This window comes from Podarcis muralis, chromosome 5 (assembly GCF_964188315.1).
Source record: "Podarcis muralis chromosome 5, rPodMur119.hap1.1, whole genome shotgun sequence".
NCBI lineage: Eukaryota > Metazoa > Chordata > Lepidosauria > Squamata > Lacertidae > Podarcis > Podarcis muralis.
The window spans coordinates 52,068,179-52,085,919 of NC_135659.1; the positions used below are offsets into that span (position 1 = coordinate 52,068,179).

Here is a 17,741-nt window from a genome sequence, read left to right on the forward strand (position 1 = left end):
TTCAGATATGAAGTTGTAAGAAGTTTACTTTTGGGAGGCACCAACTGGCTCTTGTTTATATGTCTGATCGAGTCCTGTGACTGTCTATGTAATTTGACTTCATTTGCAGTGCTGCATTTATTATCTGGTCCTGGTGTAACTTGGAAGACTAGTATGTCAAATTGATCAGCATCCCATTAACCCAAGCTGAGCACTCTCAAGGACTGGGAATTACCCCAAGCATCAAAACAGACCTGTCCCTGAAAGATCTGAGTCATCATGGAATGAAACATACAGTACTTACGTAGATTCATGGGAATCTGGACAGTTTGCACTACACCATTTGTAAATACACTAGATTAACTCCACCAACATGTTTTTACTTTGCTTTCCTCCTCCATCTACACTCAGCTGTTATCCTGCCTATGCTCTGAAGCAAGTACCTCGAGGTAGGGGAAGAAAACCAGGGGCTCAGAGTTCATGAGCCTTCCTAATGTGTGCCACATTGTGGTGAGAGAAACGGTGTAGCAGCATGGTGAGATAAGGTCAAGAAATGCAGGAAATGAACTATTATTTTTTAATAAAAATCAAGCACTGGATTCAACTAAACGGTTGTGTTAGAGGGAGCCAGCACAATGAGTCCCACTAGCACAATGGGGCTTTCCCTCCCCCAAATTGGCTCTGGGGAGTCAGGAGAACTCCCTGAACAGTGTGTGGGAAAAGGAAAGAGGAGATCGTTCCATCTGTCAAGCAGAAATTCTTGAGCTAATGATCATGATAGCACAACACTAAATTCCTCCCCACGAGTCCTCTGCTTATGCTTTTACTCCACAAACTTCTTCCAATTGTTAAAGTGATTATCTAGACACTACATCAGAACTAATTGCCTCAAATTATCTATACTTATGAACCAACTACAGTGGTACCTCAGGTTACAGACGCTTCAGGTTACAGACTACGATAACCCAGAAATAGCACCTCGGGTTAAGAACTTTGCTTCAGGATGAGAACAGAAATCGTGTGACAGTGGCGCGTTGGCAGTGGGAGGCCCCATTAGCTAAAGTGGTACCTCAGGTTACGAACAGTTTCAGGTTAAGAACGGACTTCCAGAACGAATTAAGTTCTTAACCCGAGGTACCACTGTATTTATTTTAGTCAGCAGAGAATACAGATTTGGGCAGTGAGCAAAATTATTATTATTATTTTCATTTCTATACTTCTTTCTAATTTTAAGGAAAAAATATCAAAGTGGTTTACAACCTACATTAAAACATAAAATAAAACAATCTGGAATAAAACTTTACTAAAGAAAGTCAAATATAAAGTATACATTCAAAGGAACATTATGAATAGGAAATTAAATATTATCTTAAAGATTTCAAAACAAAACACTACGAAGGATGTCACCTCTTTCAAATGACCAACTCTATAAAATATGCTACATTTTTTTTTTTTTTACAGGGGTGCTGGAAAGCTAACAGCACCGCTCATATCGCTCATTAAGCTCTGTAAAACCATTGACATGGCAGCATGCATCAGGAAAGCAACAGAACGAGGGGGGATTGAAAATGCATCTCCTAAGAGATTGGCTGCATCATTTGTCAATTTAAACATATTTTGGCATTGAAATCTGAAGAGAGAGAGAGGAAAGAATTCTACAGATCAACCACTTTCTGTATCTTATTGAATTTACTTGAGTCTATTTTAGCTGCTACCACTCTAAACTTTTCTGAACCCAAGGTGACCTTCAAAAAAATAAGCTGAAAAAGCTTCCAGCATATACAAACAGATCCTAAAACACACTGTTGGGAACAAACAGTCCTTGGAAGAGGGCAAACAATCTCTATAATAAACCGAGAGCAATTAATTTTGATGGGAAAAACTGGCTAATTCAATTCAGTGGGGCAAGCAGGTTACCAAGACAAGGAATAACTTTGCTTCATGAAGGCAATAGCTTAACAGAAGTTAATGACTTATTTGGAAAGGAACCATACAGCTGAATTAAGAATACAGCATTGATAGCATTTTACTGGTCTTTTCCATACACCTATGAATACACACACAACACACACCAGGGTACATTACAATTACACACACATTACAATTACAGACTGATCTGGACATAAGTAGTCCATACCTTGCGTATTCACTAATAAGTCCCGAATCTATCTCATCAAACCAATGTTTTACCAAGGAGGTTATGAAGGATTTCATAGCTGCAAACACATAGATCCATGAGAACAATCAAGAGCAGATCATTGGAAGTGAGCTACAGATTTATTCCAGTGCATACTGAATCCTGTGCTTAAACCTTGTGCTCACATAAAAAAGCTTTTCTTTCCTGGAAATGTGTGGAAATCAGACTATTTGATCTGGTATGTGGTAATGTGTAGTTCCAATCACAGTCCAAGCTTTCCTGGGGAGCAAAAATAGCCCAGAGGGAGCAAGAGCCCAATTTTACAAACAGTATTTCATCTCTTGTGAAGATGTAGATTCTTTCTAAACAAAAGTTGGCTGAAAAGTTCTACCACTCTTCTCCAGGACCTGTAGGTTTCCTAGAAGTTAGACACCTTTTCTGTCAACTAGAACATATTCAGTCCTTGACTGCTTCAGACAATTATAATAAAATAAAATAAAATAAAAACAAAAATAGTCTAGCACTTCACTATAGTAGCCTAATCCACACATAGTCTGTTGAACATAAATCAAGAGCAAATAATCTGCCAGCACCTGTTCTGATGTGCCAGATTGCTAGGTCACTTTAAGGATGTAGAAAAGAATCTATCTACCCTCTGTCCAAGAAACAGAAAAAAAATTCTTCATAACATTTGAACAGAAGCTGAATGGGCGGCCAGGGAGACTAAACTACACTACGTTGCAAGAGAAAACAGCTGCACCAGCTTTCAGTACTCTTCTCAGGGTATTTGTCAGCACTAAACCTAAACCTAAACCCACCTGAAATCTAAAGGACAAATTTCACACACACACACACACACACACACACACACACACACACCCTTCAAACAAAGGTTAAGAGAAACATAAAGGTCGCTGTCCAAAGTACTTGGGCTGCAATGTAAGAACAGAAAAGAATAGGTTGCTTTTGTGCAGCAAGCAGTGGGACAAAGCTCAGAGCACACATGCGCAGAAGGCAGCTCTGAAGTCTCTCATGGCCTTGCATACATATCAGCTCTCTACCACTTCTGGGAAGAGTTTGCAATGTGTTTATAGGATGTGAAACACTCTCTCCCAAACACAAGGCCTCTTTCATGATTTTAATAGTCATTTAATTAAAACAAATAAATTCAACACTATTAACGGACTACATTTCTGTTGACAGGCAAGGCATCCAATTTCAACTGCATCAAGTAGAGGTTTAGAGGAGCGATGTCCCTAATGATTTAGAAGGAAATCAAAATTAGACACATGTAGTCATTTAAGCTGGAATGCAACAGCAGTCGGACCAGTCAGAACTTTTCCCAATTCTCCTAGATTAAAAATCTTCACAGGCAGGGATTTTGGAACAATAAAACTCAATGAATAAAACTCAAGCCAGCTTCTCTAACCAGGGATGTATCCTGCTTCTGCTATTCTTTACTTATAAGCTTTTCCCAAACTTTTAATACTGTTGCTGAACCTAGACTAGAAGGAGAAAGCAAATATCAAAGGAAAAAATGTGTTACTTTAAAGCTTAAGCCCATCCTGCAAATACAATTATTTTGAAATGTATATCAGCCTTACATCATATGAAATTACAGGATCAGTGAGCACAATGAAATAAAAGTCTTTGGGTGGAGATTAATGGGTAAACACAAGTCTGCTAGGAGAGCTGAATGCAAGAAAGGAAAAAGAGTGAAATTATGTTTTCCCTCTGCTCAAATCTGCAGTGGTCAGCTCTGCTTTATGGAGTACACATTGAGTATTCACTAACCATAAGAATGCAATAATATAATGAACAGTCTTAATTTTAAAAAATTACATGAACTGCTACCAGGTCACTGAGGTGTTGCTGGGATGATCACCACATGTTTCCTTCATATCTTCTGAAGAAGTTTGGGATCAGAGGCATTAGTGAGATAATGAAGAGCTCCTTTGGTCAGGGAGCTATAAACACATCTGAGGGCTCATCCACACTTCCATTTGCCCTACCACCTTCCCCTAGGAAAACCCAGTTTAGCGCTGTATCAGAACAAATTGGTTTTTCCACGGACTGCTTTCTGTTGGCCAATGGCCAGCAGGTAATGGCTTTTTCCACCTGCCTTGCCCCACCCTACAGCCCTAGGAGCTCTCATAAGGGAGCTGCTTCCAGAGTAAGAACTGTGAGGGAAGAGAGACTGTTTGTCATTAGGGGGTGGCTAGTTTCACCTGTGCTGCCCCACCTCCAGCCTGAAAAACCTTCAGAAGGGAGTTGCTGCCACGGGCATTATGTGGATGTGTATTTTAATGAGCTGAACAGTGAACAATTATGAGTCATGGGGGTGTGGGGAGTGTGCATATGAATTTAACAGTGCTTAGTTTATTTTTTGGCTATTTTGTTAATGTTGTTAATAACACTGTATTGATTTCACAGATGATTTGTTAATTATTCTATATGATTTATGCTGTATTTGTGATATTCTATTATGTTCTATCAGGCTATTCTTATTTATTGTTTATAAGCTGCTTTAGGAGTCATTTGAATGAAAAGCAGCACAGAAGTTTAATAAATCAATTCAATCAAATCAATTGTTCTGAAAATATAACATTCAACCAGCTGCTATTCTCCTTAGAATGTCTCTCTTCATCAGAGCATATTAATCTATGTGGCCTTTCCCCAGATAAATTCAAAAAAGTTCTTGGGGACAGCAGGGTACAGAGCCAACAAAACAAACCATGACTCAAGCCAACTCTTGCCTTACACTAGGTTCTAAGGCATTATCTTACACTTCAGCCTAAGGGACAAAACAACGCTGTCGGCACTTTATACTGCATGCTCTCCAAAGGCATGTACACCACATTGTGAAAACAATATCCCAACATCATTCACTGTTATTCATTTGTACACTGTAAGTAGATAATTCACCTGGTACTATTTATTTTTTTCATTATCACAAACCCAAATACGACCCAAACCTCTAGACTTTTGTCTTTGCTATCACCAGCAATTTGTATGATCTGTTTGTGTTACCTGGGATTTCTCCTCTTGTAGTTTTACAACTCATAAAAAACAGAAACTCTTATATTTCATTTCCCCTCTGGAGATCTCTAGAAGCATTTCTTCTCATTTACCTGATATTCTTCATCCTAGAAAGCTTTCATTACTTAATATTCCATCACTGTGAAATATTCCATCACCTGTGTTACAGGAAAAACCATTATATACAACAAGAAACTGGATTTCAAAATCAAGTCATAATTACTGAAGTAGATATGAGATTGTTAGAATCACAACGTTTTGGATAGTTACAGTAGGAAATGAATTCATATTCACTGCAAAAAGGACTAGGTGGAATTCAACATTATGCTCTACTAATGCTTCCATCTATGCAAGCATTGCCAGATGCAACAATTCCCCCTTGCCTCCCCCAAAACACTCTGTTATGGAGGTTTTCCAGAACCCTCCCAAGTCAATTCTGGAGGCATGGAGTTCAGAGATGGAGGAAACTCCTTAGTGCAAGCAGAAGTCATTGCAAAGGCTTCCACTGACAGGGCTGGTTAGGTGAATACCACCCTTTGTTCCCATATGAACCTGCCCACTTTTCCAGATGATATTCAGAGGTCCTGAGGATGTGGCTTAAGGCACCAGGTCAATTGGCAGACCAACCTTGCATTACAAAGATGCATGCAAATGTGACATGAAGGCTGACAAACAACCGCAGTGCCTAGAGACAGTCAGGTTGTACATCCATAGCATAGAGGAGGAATGACGCCATGGTGCATCTGCAGCAGCACCAGTACCAGCACCAGACACCTTCATCTGCCCCAGCTGCAACAAAACATGCCCGTCCGGTATCAGTCTCTACAGCCACAGCAGGTGCTGTAACCTTCCAACAGTTAGACTTAACCTCCAAAGGCACACTCTCCCACTGTCTCCCAAGACAAAGAACACCAACTAGGTATTTCAGGTACCTTTGCATTCAGAGGTTAAAGGGGGAGCGACCAAATAATGGGCCTTTTGTAGTGGTGTAAGGTAAAGGAAAAAGTAAAGGACCCCTGGACGGTTAAGTACAGTCAAAGGTGACTTTGGGGTGCGGTGCTCATCTCATTTCAGGCTGAGGGAGCCAGCGTTTGTTCAGAGACAGCTTTCCGGGTCATGTGGCCAGCATAACTAAATCACTTCTGGCACAACAGAATACTGTGATGGAAACCAGAGCGCATGGAAATGCCATTTACCTTCCCGTCGCAGCGGTACCTATTTATCTACTTGCACTGGTGTGCTTTCAAACTGCTAGATTGGCCGAAATGTAGTGGTGTACTACTTGTTGGAATGCTCCCCCCACAGATACATGCTTGGTGCTTGCTTTGTTGATCTTGAGGTGCCATGCTAAGAGAATTTCTCCTAAGATTTGAGTGTCTATTGTGCTGTTTTTACTGGCACTACTATTTTACGGATAGGTATCTCCTTTTATAATTTAGAATTGTTTATTTGAATTTAGAATTTTAGGTTGTTATTTTAATTTATTTCTATTAACTGATACTTATGTAAAAGTAAAAAGAAATAAGCAAACCTGTTAGCCACAAAAGGCAGGATATAAATATTTTAAATAACTAAATGCAACATTTCAAGTCTCTGCAATGGAAAGTCAAATTACAGGTACAGACTTCCAAGTCTGGGATTCTAAGAACATCTCTTTCTTAGAAGAGCAGCTAAACATTTCAGCTATATGCAAAGCAACATTTTCTGATATGTGTGTAGATTTTTATAGTCTTTTCTTACAGGCAATAGCTATCTTTCCCCTCCATTCTAATTAAAATTGATCAGTGTCAAAATAAGCCACGAATCCAAGACCCCTCTGTATTCCACAAAAAGAGTTGAACACTTTGCCTAATTTTCTCTCTCTTTCTCTGGAACTAATATGGAAATATGCTGAACAAACCTAGCAGTTTTATTGTCTAGATACTCTCACCACTAGGCAAAAGTCCAAGCTCTAGAAATAAACAGGCAGATTCCCCTCTGAGTATATTTTGTGCTATTTTTATCAGTCCTGCTGATCCTGGCCTTGTCTCCAGTTATGTTCATCACTCTCACAAACAAAGCGTGGTATACCACAAGTGATGTAAACTACAGGGCATGATCACTCTTCAAGTGAGTATAACCATGTCTTTAGATGTTGAGTAGAAGTTGCTGTTCAAAATAATGGCTTAATACCCAGGAAATTTAAATCTCACCTGAGTCTTGAATTCACTGAGCCCTTAAGCAAGCCATTACCCTCAGGCTCAGCCCTCTTTCTGTAATATGGGCATGAACACTATTACTGAGATTATGTGTATGAATCTTACTCCTAACACAAGATTGACAAAACAGATTGTAAAAAAAAATGACCTGGTTTGTGTAACGCAGTGCTATCTGTTCTATTAATCAGTCAATACCTGCTTGCACCATGTGAATATTTACTCGGAAGGAAGTCCCACTGTATTCAATGGGACTAGCTCTCAGGTAAATATTCATAGAATTGCTGTCTTTTCCTTGTCAAGTTTCCTAGTCTTTTCAGGAACAGTTTGACACAGGCCCAAGCGGGGGGGGGGGGGGTAGCCCCAGGCCTTAGAAGGCTAAGCTGGCCAGGGTGGGGTGGGGGTACTGCTAGGGGCTTGCTAGTCTTACGCTGTCATACACAAGACTCCCGACTCAAGCCTCGGGCAAACTCTTTGCAGGCCTGGTTTGAAATCACAAAATAATTATGGAAAAGCTAGGAACAAGGAATAAACTGGGTGTGATGAAATGTTGGTAAGCAGTTCACAACACTTTAGAACAGCAGCATGGAATTTTGTGGTGCACTGAATTTCCATTTACCATAACACAACATATTTTGAACATGTCCAGCTATAATTGCATCTTTCATCTGGGGATTTAATGTGATTAGTTTGACTGAACACAGAGATTAAGTAGCATTAAGCACAGAAAAGGGAGGAAATGTGCCTGTATTAAACTTCAGTACAAGGAGACAATGGCTCAGGAGCCGAGAAAATTCCATTCCAAGTTATGACTTCAGTCTAAGGTAGCCATCAGCCTTCTGTCACTGTTATTTGCAAATTTCTCAGTTATGACCAGAAGTGTCAGTGGAAAGCCCAATAAAACTGGAGACTCCCTTAATGGTTTCTGCTGTGGTATATGCTCTCCAGACTAAACAAAGCCCATAGTAGGCACTTCTGAGAACATCCATATCCAAACGCTGTAACATTTTCAGAGAAAAAGCATCGTTCAATCTCCAGAGAGCTTAGCATAAGAAGCCTCCCAACTGCAACCTGTAAACAACTTTCTCCAGATATTAGATGTCCTGCACCTATTCATAGAGTTTGTAATATTTATACTAAAAAAACCTTCATTTGCACCCCAATACTGAACAAAATAATAGATAATAGATTCCATTATAATAATAGATTCCATTAATTTGCGTTATAAGCATTTTCCAGTGTGTATGGCTAGAATCATAGCTTTCCAACTGCTTAATAGGTTCTGAGTGCTGTGTAAAAAGGCAAGTCAAAATGGAGGGTAAGATGCTTGGGAGGAGGTCTAATTGGCTGGAGAGGGAGTGCCATTGTGGCAACCACAGGCACAAGTGTGTCCATAGACTCCCCTCTGGCACCCATGGAAAGTCCCTTAATTTCAAACAAGAGAGAAGGGACTTCTTTTCTCCCTTCCACTGCAAGCAGTCCCTCATTACTTTGTTTGGACTTGCTCACCTCTTTTAATGCAAGCACGCTTGCTTCTGCCATTGACTTCTGACTGGATGTCCTACCTTCTATTTTGGATCTTAATCAGATAAGGGGGGGGAGGGTATTCTGTGAGGAAGTGGCAGTGGATGGAAAATGGAAGACATTCTCCATTTGTCTGGGCTTCCTCTTCCTAGCCTGTCCACCCACTTACTTTTGCTTGTAGGCAGCAGCAGAACTGGGCTCACCAGGCCTCTTCGGCACAGAGTGGGGAGGATGGAGCAGGGAGGATGAGTCTTCGTTTGCCCACCCACATTGTTTTGTGGCAACAGCAGCCTCAACACTTCAGCATGATAAAAAGTTATGAGGAGTAAAACAATCTGCCACTCATTAATCTAGGCTGGGCTAATCAACTTGAAAGATGGTTTGTTTTATTTAGGGCCAGGTTCGATTCCATTCAATAGTTGCACCAGTAGGAGTTAGAGCAATAGAGGTTCCCTCCTCCACACCGGCTCTGGGGGTCAAGAGAACCTCCAGAAGGAAGCACAGGGGGAAGAGAGGGGAGATCATTCCACCAGGCAAGCAGAAATGCATGTACTGATGGAAAAATCATATTAGAGCAATGATTAATTCCAGCCCAACTAATTAACTTATTATTTGGAGAGGGGGAGAGAAAATGATTGAGGAACTATTGCAAGTGTGCAGCAGATAACAACACAAAGCTGCAGGGTGTCTCTCTCAATAGCAAAAGCGATTCATGTCTTTTCAACTGCATCAATATTTAGGACTCATGGTGGTGATGTTCAATAAACCAGAAGCTGAAGACGTGATGATGGTTGCTGATGATTACATGGCTATTAAATTGTATTAGACAAATTCATGGCTATTAATATGTTAGAGAAAGTGTACCTCTGAATAACAATTGCTGGAAATCATAAGTGAGGAGATCACTATTGTACTCAAATCTTGTTTTCAGTCTTCCCATAAGCATCTGGTTGGCCATTGTGAGAACAGGACTAGATAGGCCTTTGGCCAGACCCAATATCATTTTTCTTATGCTCTTATTACAGAAGGAAAAAATAATGAATCCATGATCCACTCGGTACCTGCAATAGCTGCTATTGTTTTTACCCCACCCCCGAATTTCCTTTATCCTCTTCCTGGCTATATTTAAGTCATTCTTCAGCAGTGGTCTGTGCTACTCTGATTGACTAGATTGAATGTGCATAACTTTCTTTTTTTAAACACAGGATCAGCCCCTAACTGCCATCAAATCACAGAACACATCTGTCTCTATGGTCTGAATAATAAAAGTCTCAGATTTTTGCTTCCCATGATTTTTATGTTTCAGTCTAGGGAGATAGATAAGATCTAGATGGTAGTTTTTTGGGTGCGTTCTCATGTAATAGTCATGCAAATGCAGGAATATGTCATTTGTGTGCTGTGAGTGTGTCAATGTGACTGGGTCATACTTCCCAGTAAACTTCATGGCTAAGTCAGGGTTTGACTTCTGCAAACGTGAACCCTTAACAACATGGACTATTTGTCTTCTAGTTAAATGTATGCTTCCATTATTTTCTCTAGCTTGGTATTAAATAGTCTGCCAGCACCGCTGAGTAAAAACTAGATAAAACAACAACACCATGATCATTAATATCAGTGGTTGTTTATCATCCTAATGAAGAGTACTCAAAAGTATTTTTTCTAGCATTTTAAGCATTAGTTGGCTGATATAAACAGGTACTGTGTCTGTTTTCCCTTTTTTGAGAACCAGAAATTCTCAGCCAGTAAAACTGTAAATCTCCACTAATTCATCAACCTGGAAAAGAGAGTATTTCATATTCCTTGGCTCTCTCACTAGTATAGTCATCAAATAAGGATACCGTGCACTAATTACTAGAGGGGGCATCACTGTTAATTAAATCCTTCTATACTGCAGAAGGTAGAAAAGCAGGAAAAGCAGAAAACGAGTCCTAGAATCACAAGGGGGGGGGAGGGAGCAAGGGTCATGCAAGGAAGATTACTATGCAACATAATCAGTATAAAACTGTCAAAACAGACTAATTCATGAATGGACACACCCTCCCTCCCTTTTAAAATTACTAAGGCTTTGGTAAAATAGGCGATAGTATTAAGCTGAACATTTTATATTAACTGAAAGAATTAATATCTACAGCAGATACTGCTATCTCAGTGGAGAGGAGTTGAGTTAATTTGCAAGGACAACTGGAGCCTTTGAACTTAACTGGGGCTTTAAAGCAACAAGCCTGTCACCTCACGCTTTAAAAAAAAAAGATACTTGCTGAAACTGAACTGAAGGAAAAGAGATCACATTTTGTGAAGCTGCCACGGGCACATAATGAAAACCAAAGTGTGAAGAAACACAGAAACATTTCATATATATCATTTTGAAATGTTCCAGGTTTTAATTTAAATGTGATACCTAATACATATGGAAGTTTCCAAAATGCAATAATTAAAATAATTGCTCACCATAAATTAGCTCCCCCAGAACTAAGGCCCCACCATGACAAATTTCAGCATCATTTGTCTTTTCCAACACATACTGAACTATCATCAAGAACAAACGTCACAGCCAGATTGCAGCAGGCTTACAGCATCTATAGTTGAGAAACAGGAACTTTGCCATATATGGATGTGAGGCAATGTGCAGACAGAAAGGGCCTTTCTCCATTTTGGTCTTCTTCTGGAAAGATGGGCTCCCTGCAAAGTATGCCTGAACATAGGTACCAACTCCCTGGGGCCCTGGGTATCTGAGCACCCACAAAATTCCCCATGCACGCTGCATGGCATCCACAACCCTTGGTACCCACAGTCACGGGGCCAAACTGGCACATCTGTGCCTGAGCAATGTCATTCTCCAAGCATCTGCCAACCTAACAGTACCTTAGCAAACCTGAAAACTGAACAGGTAACTAAGAACAGAGGGAGAATAATGAGGGGACATGACAGGGGGCGACTCCTGGTGTCCCTGCCTATTCTCACTCCTAAGTAAGACAACAGAGAGGCTCCAATGACCATTGTGCCAGACTGTCCCATATCCATCAAGAGGAATAAGCAATATACGGATAAGGCAAAACTACGTCTCTCCTTAGTGTCCATGGAATGTACAAGGCAAGTTTCATCTTGTGTAAAACATGCCCTCAAAAATTCAGTCTCCTAGAATATTCTGCAACATCCACCTCTCAGAAGTGGCACCTGCAATCAAGCAAGTATCTTACAATGCCTCATGAAAATATGAACTGACCCCTAAGTGGCTACTCTATTGATTTCCTTTCTGAAAGCTCAAACCCAAATGCTAGTAGACGCTGCTCATCCTTTAAGGGAATATATCATAATACCCTGCAGGGACTAGACCATGTGAAAAACAAACAAAATATTTTAGCTGCAGTTCATTCATTTTCACCTTTGTATTCTTGTTATAAAAGAAGTGTCTAGACATTCCATTGTTGCGCCCATAACCTAGGTTTAGCTCCTAGCTTTCATATCTCAGTTTCTAACACTGCAGCAAAGCAGACACATACTGCCAGCAGGATTTCACTCTGCAATCTCCCTTGCACATCAGGCAACTGGACACACATTTTCAAAGTCTGTCTAGTGTACCCTAACAGCAGAATAAATTTTTTTAGCACAGAACTCCGGAGCCCCTTTTCATAGCAACCAGATTACATTTTACTGAATTATACTCAAAACTGGATATAAAAGTGACCACCATCTTTTGACCCTACACATCTGTTCATTATTCACTGCTGATACACAGTGAATATAGTCATGAAGTCACATTATAAAACCCAACATTACCCATACTTTGTTGAATTCATCTCTCAATTAATCCACATGTACACTGAGAAATGCTACTGGAACAACTTCATAATGAGTTATACATGTTTTGTCTCCTTTTAAAACAGGAGACCAGAAGCTCTTGACTTATGATGCGAATGCTCTTTGTTCTTTCCACACAACTGTGAACTACAAAATGGCAGGCAGGCAGGCAAGCAGGGCTTGTACACTGGTACATAACTGCAGCTTGTTTGTGAGCAGAAAATCCTCAGGGTTAGGAAGGGCTTTGTTGCATTGTGTACTGTATACCACAGGCATATTCCATAGGACTGGAGGCCCTTGTATTAAATGTGGAAAGCCAGACCCCTCTTCCCGAAGAAAGGTCAAAAGCTATTCAGCAATCCAACTCTCAGATGAGCAAAGGCCTCCAATTTAGAATGATCTTTTCAATGAACAAGGACACAGCAACAAGCCATTTAAAGCCAAATAGTGAGTACTGGTTTCTGCCTTTCAGCTCCTGAAATCTCTTGCAAGCTGTCAGATATACACATATATTTGAGAATCACCAGCGTCATCATACTATAACATGGTTCTATTTTTATCCAAGAAACAACTTTCTTTATAAGCAAGGCAGACACACACACACACATATACAAACTACTTGATGACTGCAAAATCAAGTGAAGAATCATATATGCTTCTAAGAACCTAAAATGGACTGGATGGTGGACAAGGCAGCTCCTCTTCAATTCAAAGTCATTTGGCACCCACAAGCACATCTCCCCTTCACTAGCAGTTAGCATACAAAAAAGATTACGGTAAGTAACTAGCCTTTCATAACACCTACAAATTAGGTACTTGGGGCAGTTCCCTCACTCTGCCTGCTGGGAGGGTCAGTCTTGTGGGCACAAATCAACCTATCTTTATCAGTGCAATTCTAGGCAATCTAAAAAGATGGAATGCATAAAAAAGGGAAATGGGAAAGGAAGAGAAACAATACATGAATATTCAGACACAGTTGCATATTATTAAATGCTGTAAAGGATGGCAAATATGATAAGAAATTATGAATGTATGACCAGTGAAATTTATATTTTGGAATTAATCAGTACTGTTTGTCCTCCTGTTTCAAGGTACAGTTTTAGATTATGAAATATCTTGATTTTGCCCATAAATTAGGTAGTAACTTTTAATGACATGAGGAGATGATGTTTTAAATCTTTCAAAATGTGTTAAGTGGCTTTGATTATGGCTTCACAAAACTAGCTTATTTTATGTTACTGTAACATACGTCCCTGATAATTTATAAATCACTAAGAATATAGTCCCCCAAACCTCTAAATTACGATATTACCTTAATAATCGTCATCATCATCATACCACAAACAGGGGAAAATATTATGGTAGGAGTAAAGGTCTGTAATGCACAAACCTGAAGGCACAGGTAACTTACTTTGGGAAGATGGCAGTCATGAGTGCAGATGCATATCCAGGCTTGCAAACCCCCTCTGAGATGTTAGCATACTTTGATGCTAGTTCTGGAGGCCTGTGAAGAAAGAAAAAGAATCAAGCTAATCCTGTATAAGAAATGTCAGCTGTGTCACCTTTTATCAATTGTTTTTCCTCAAATAGTTAAGAGCAGCAACAGGGGGGAAGCAATATTAAACAAATAAGAATGTGATAGCATTGAGCACCTAATATGTTCCCAGCCATTATAGGACTTTAGACACCAAGAAAGGTAAAGAAAGGGATCTCATATGCTATTTTAAACTTGAACTTTCCCAAAAAGATGGAGGTAAGTAGCAACAAAGAATCTCTTGTCAGACTATTTTTCTGTTGCATGACAGATCTACATGCCTTGTGAAGTTACTATTTGCAGAGCAAGTCTAACCAAATTACCACAAATTTCTACCAGGCAGTGTGGGAATGGAGGCAGTTGACATTTCTCTATCACAGGCGCAACATTGTTTCCCAAGTTCATTTTCTAATTGCTCGTCCTCTCTCACAATCAATGGATATGTCTTTACATTCTAAGAAAAAGCATTGTGGTTGAGCAGCTAATGTTTCTGCTAGGCCTGAGGAGAATGAAGTACTTTTAAACAGCCACTTGCTATGTGAGTCAAACAAACTGGATTTTGTGTCTGCCATTTTATCACCAAAAACTCCCAAGTTACCATACTTAACTCTTAGGGGCTACATATCACAACCTTTATAATTGTAGCTATTGGGGGCATTAATTTCTGCCTTAATTCCTCTCCTTTCAATGTTTTATTGACAAATACAAAAAGAATATTGGTCACATAATAATTGTAACATGTTACTTATATACCTTTTGTAAAATGGTTGCTCTTTCAGCAAAGCAGTTGGAGCCACTCTATACCTTTAAAGGTTTGGATTTAAATCTGATCCTGAGTTATCAACACCAACACAAATTAACAAATCATAGGTTTCTTTCTTTCTTAAGATTTAAAGTAGTAAGAAAGCAAAGCAATCTCTCAGGATCACAGTTACCACAGCAACTGCACTTCTGATTATATGGGCTCCATCTCAACCTGTATAAATATTTAAACCACCATCTTTAATAAAGCTGAAGGCCAGCTAAGGCATCACAGCATAACTTTTCCCCAAATGCAGTGCAAAGCCTGACTGCATGTGCAGGAAGCAGCACTATTCAAGAGAGAGGTCATTCTTTGAGGAAGTCTTAGCAGAATCTATACATGACAGACATTTTCATTGTTTGAGACAATACTGAACAGCATATATAGGTAGTGAATAGAACTGAAGTTAAATTTTCATTTTATATTTTGCCCTGGATAGTGTCCCAGCTATAATACAAATATTCCAGAAATAACAGAGAGGGGAGCATCACTGTACAACAGTAATTCAGATTTTGGGAGGAAATCGGGTTCTCTGCCTTGTGTGAGTGGGGTACTAGTGAAAAGTCACCACTGGATACAACCATTATGTTATGTGCTTTCATTATTTAAAGCCCATACAACTGGGAATATCCTTCTATTTGAGGAGCTAAAACCAACAAAGAAAAAAAGCCATTAACACCACGTCCTATTATCCATTCAAAATGTCTACACTGACACAAAATATCTAGCACAATGCATAAAGATGTATTCCCCTAGCCTGTCCGTAAAGTTTTCTTAAAAATTAAATTCAAAATGCCAAAGTATATTCTGTACGGATCCTAAAAAGGATTAATATCCTTGAGTAAATCCTTTCTTGACTAGTGATGACTTGCTGGTGCCATACTAGGAACATATGTGCTCATGTACCATAAAACCCACAATTACTCCCAAAGTCATTGAAGTCAGAGACAAACTTATTAAACTTTTTCAAATGTAGTAAAAGTTTGTGTTCCAAAGTGCCACAAGCAAGGCTAGGCTTGCAACCCAACCACAGCTGCCAGCTCCATTTGCTTAGCACTACTCATACCCCATTCTGTAGATATACTTGGGTCAGTCTTTCATAGTTTTTCAAGCACTGTTCTCTTTATCTGGGAGTATTTATTTGTCTAGCCCTATTAACCACTACAGATCTCAATCTTTATTAAACTATCACAAAGACATTCACAGCCAGCTTTGAAAACTTACGTAATACATATAGCTAATAACCTGAACCACATCAGAGAAAACACCGCAGAGGAAGGAAAAGACTGCTTCCCCACAGCACCTTGAAGGCATTATGCAACCGGGACGGTCATATATCAAGGTGCCAAAGGAAGGATATTTCAGATAGATCCTCACAAAGAGCCAAAACCCAGCCATGGATTCCAAATCATGTACACTAATATTTTACATTAATGTAAAAAAATGAAATAAAAACAAGGTACACTAGCATCTTATGACATTAATTAAAACATTTACAGTGCAGTATTACCACTGTCAATTGTAAATGGCACCACAACAGTACAATGCAGATTACAATAACTAAAGATAAGAACAACCTAGTGATTCCTAACACTTTGATTCTTTGCTATACTTACACCCTGATTCTATTTGCCTTGTCAACAGATAAACTTCTCTAAGTGTTCTTCCTTTTTGAATAGAACCTTTGATACCTTCTAGCTCCCTAAAGCAGAAGAAACGCTAAATACAATACTGAATAGTTTTGAAATCTTATCAGCTATGCAGTCCCATGTGCTAGGACTGGAGACTTTTTCAGCTATCCTCATAGCTGTCAACTTACAGATTTGAAAATAAGGGACCAGCAGCCTTGAAAATAAGGGACCTGCAGCCTCACCTGTTCCAGGCACTCCAGTCTTCCTGTCCTCCTGCAGTCTGGTCAAACTCATGCTGGACAACACTGTCCAACCAACTTTATAACTAGAGGTTCAACTGAATAGAATCTGAATCACATGCACCACAAGGCCTATGCAGCCTCAACTTAAGATGGCTCCCCGGCCTGGCTTTGCACTGCAAAGTTTGCAGCAGCACGTGCAACAAAATGGCGTCCAGCATTCAAAACCCCCCTCAGCTTGCATTAACTAGCCACACACAAGGCATGCAAGCTCCACCCCCCCGTCGTTCTTAGACTTCTTATTGGGTGAGCAACACAGCCAAGCAACACAGTTGGAGCCTCCCTCCTCCCTGGCCAGCAGGGAGGGAGGGAGAGGAGCTGCTTCCTTTGAAATTTAAGGGACATCATTTATAGGACATCCATCAATAAGGGACAGCAGCGGGACATGGCGCTGGAATAAGGGACTGTCCATTCAAATGAGGGACACTTGACAGCTATGGCTATCCTGTTTAAGTGGGACAGTGTTGACAGCCAGGTTGCTCACCGGGGCAAGATGGTTTGTGCACATAATACCAATCCAGGTCGGACTGCAGCCGGACTGTTTCTGGGCCCAATTCAAAGTGCTGGCTTTGATCTATAAAGCTTTAATGGCTCAAGACTGCCTCACCCCATATGAACTGACCCAAACACTGCAATCATCACCTGAGGCCCTTCTTCGTGTTCCGCCTAAATGAGAGGTCCAAAGGGTGGCAACATGAGAATGGGCCTTTTTTTGTGGTGGCTCCTCATTTGTATAATGCTCTCCCCAGGGAGACTCACATATGTTTAGGCATCTGACGAAATTGTTTCTCTACAACCAGATC

The 17,741-nt window shown here is 40.0% G+C and overlaps 1 protein-coding gene across 13 annotated transcripts in view; it reads right to left on the minus strand.

Moving 5' to 3' along the window:
• Positions 1 to 17,741, minus strand: part of ST3GAL3 (ST3 beta-galactoside alpha-2,3-sialyltransferase 3) — a 188,463-nt gene that overhangs the window by 94,815 nt on the left and 75,907 nt on the right. For 10 of the 13 annotated variants that reach the window (XR_003707254.2, XM_077928801.1, XM_028733756.2 and 7 more), the window contains one exon: positions 14,084 to 14,176. The exons of the other annotated variants lie outside the window; for them this stretch is intronic. Coding sequence is in view for 9 of the 10 variants with exons in the window: in XM_077928801.1 (XP_077784927.1) it covers positions 14,084 to 14,176 (93 nt within the window). In the remaining variant the exon portion in view is untranslated. The remainder of the gene's footprint in view (positions 1 to 14,083; positions 14,177 to 17,741) is intronic. 13 annotated transcript variants of the gene reach the window in all.